The 2,807-nt window shown below is 39.9% G+C and overlaps 1 protein-coding gene across 1 annotated transcript; it reads left to right on the top strand.

Moving 5' to 3' along the window:
• Nucleotides 1-1,623, top strand: LOC138055914 (E3 ubiquitin-protein ligase TRIM71-like). The gene has a single exon (XM_068901781.1). The coding sequence runs from the start codon at nucleotides 1-3 to the stop codon at nucleotides 1,621-1,623; it is 1,623 nt and encodes a 540-aa protein (XP_068757882.1).
• Nucleotides 1,624-2,807: the final 1,184 nt, after the last annotated feature.

The following is a 2,807-nucleotide window of genomic DNA, read 5'->3' as shown; positions in this document are numbered from 1 at the left end:
ATGGCAGGTTCAATTCAAACGCCAAGAGACAATTTGCAGGCAGTGTTGAACATGGTCGCTCAAATTGACGAGGACTACGCTCAGCTTGTTCAACGAAGCGAGGACATGCTAAGAGACGTCGATGGTTTTGTTAATAACTTAATGAGGAGACTTCAAGAGGAAAGGCAAAATATCAAGGAAGCAGTGGAAAACGAAACCAAGAAATCGCTGGACAGTCTAACGACCAAGAAAATAGCGATTCAGCAGGAAATGAATATGATCGAATCTGCGCTGGAAAAAGCTGAGAAACTTTTGACACAAAGCACAGACGTTGAGGTGGTTCAGCTAAAGAAGCCATTGCAAACCATTCTAGAACGGGTGGGACAGTTGCAGCCATATAAGCTCGACCCTGCAAGCCTGTTTGAATTAGTTTTCATGGAAAATAACAAGATCCTGAAGACAATCATCGGCGGAAGCATTGGTCTTTTGAAGTTTCGCAGCACAACTGATGCAGGCGAATCTTTTGCCAACGGCAAAGGACTTAATGAAGGAACTGTTGGGCGTGAAGCTCAATTCAATTTAACGACAAGGAACGCGGCTGGAGAACGATGTTACAATAATAATGACAATATAACGGTAGAGTTGAGGGACCAGCGAGGGCAAGAATGCATAACCCCATTCCTTGTTGATGCTTATAACAAAGATGGGACCTACAAAATCAGCTATTCTTCTACATTTGTAGGTAAATGTAATTTGTCAGTTGAGGTAAACGGGCAACATATTCGTGGTAGCCCTTTTTCCGTTTTAATTAAATCTTTTAATGTCAAACCTATTTTATCTTTTGGAAAAAAAGGCTCGAAAGATGGAATGTTTGAGTATCCTTGGGGGGTAGCAGTAAATTCCAGGGACGAAATCGCAGTCACTTCCTATCACAAGGTGCAGATATTTGACTGCAAGGGCAATTTTCTGAGATCCTTTGGTCGTCAGGGTAGCGACAAGGGACAGTTTGAAAACCCTAAAGGAATAGCTTTTGGTGAAGATGAAAATATTTATGTTTTAGACAGCGGGAACCATCGAATCCAAATTTTTAACGAAGAAGGGAGGTACATTAGTATGATTGGTGGGGATGGAAGCCTTGATAGCCAGCTTGGCTACACTACACGTGGTTTATCACTGGATTCCAATGGCAATATTATTGTGGCTGGCCATTTCATTCAGTTCTTTTCCCCTGATGGAAAGCTTCTAAGAAAGATAGGTGGACCCAGTTGTCTTAGTCATCCTCTTCATTGTGTTCAGTCTGGTGATTATCTCATTGTGTCAGACTGTGCACAACACTGGAGTGATCACAGTGTGAAAGTATTCACCCGGGAGGGGGACTATAAGTATCAGTTTGCAGGGACGAGGAATCGAGAGTTTCACTGGCCCTGTTCTTTGTTAGTGACTAAATCAGGTCATCTACTTGTCTGTGATTATCGTAATAGTAGAGTGCAAGTCTTTGAAGTGAATGGCAAGTTTGTGGATCAATTTGGAAAACGGGGCAGCAACTTAGGACAGTTTCAGGGTCCATCATCAGTAGCGCTCCTCAGTAATGGCCAAATTGTGGTATCTGACCGTGGGAATCATCGCATTCAAATATTCATTTGAAGAACCTTGAGCAGACACTTGCTAAGACCCAAGTAACATTTATGTAAAGGAAGTTTGATTTTAGGGTTTCATGGACCCCTTTTTTTCTATCTGGTTTGCTTGTAATCTCGTGAACTGTTTTTGTATTTTTGAAGCATTTCACTTATAACGAATAATTATTGTACCGCTTTGTTCCTGGGATTGATTTCTGTAAAAGGGAAGAGAAGGCATAACTGATTCTTTTGAGTTGAAATTCATCCTATTCTAAGAAATCTACTTGAAAACATGTATTTTTAGCGGGATGAATTATATTGTCCAGTGAGTTCTGGCATGGTTGACATGAGCTGAGCCATGACTGATTGTAGTGTATTCCTTCACAGTTATCTTAGTAGCTTTAATTTGATTAAGAAAATAATTTACTTTTAAATTACTTTTAAGAACAACTTCTTTATTCCTTAATTCAACATTTTCTTAATAATAGTTTCAGTGATAAAAAACCGGTTTTTTTTTGTAGTGTACAGAAGCGAGTATTTACCCTTTTTACATAACAATACGTTTGATGATGAAATGGTATATAAAATGAATCATATATGAACTGCGGATAAGAAATGAAGTGAAGCTATGATCTTCGCAGTTATGAACGCAATTTTTACAATTGCGCAGAGAAGCCTGAAAAATTCAGGACTTCAACGTGGTTGAAAAAATTGCTTTCATAACTGCGAAGATCATAGCTTCACTTGATTTTGTAGCCGCAATTCATATATGATTCATTTCATATACCATTTCATCATTGATTCATTCCTCACGGGACCATTAGAACCCTCAAATGACCAGCTCCCAACGTCAGTGGCTTCATAGCTCAGTTGGTTAGAGCGTCGCACCGGAATCGCGAGGTCACGGGTTCAAACCACGTTGAAGTCCTGAATTTTTCAGGCTTCTCTACGCAATTGTAGAAATTGCGTTCATAACTGCGAAGATCATAGCTTCACTTAATATGTTTGATGTTAAACATGCATGTAATGTGCAGAAGCAGCTGCAGTATGGTAGCTTTAGGAATTATGGTTGTTTACTATTTACCAAAAATTTCCGGAAATTTTGGTCGGAAATTTCTGTTCGGGATGAACGAGATGGGTTGTTTACCTTTTGCCTAAAATTTCCGGATCGTCGCGCCGCGCCATTTTTGTTGTTTATGCACGGCCATGAGA

This window comes from Montipora capricornis, chromosome 7, assembly GCF_036669925.1.
Source record: "Montipora capricornis isolate CH-2021 chromosome 7, ASM3666992v2, whole genome shotgun sequence".
Taxonomy (NCBI): Eukaryota; Metazoa; Cnidaria; class Anthozoa; order Scleractinia; family Acroporidae; genus Montipora; species Montipora capricornis.
This window is presented reverse-complemented; position numbering and strand designations above follow the sequence as displayed.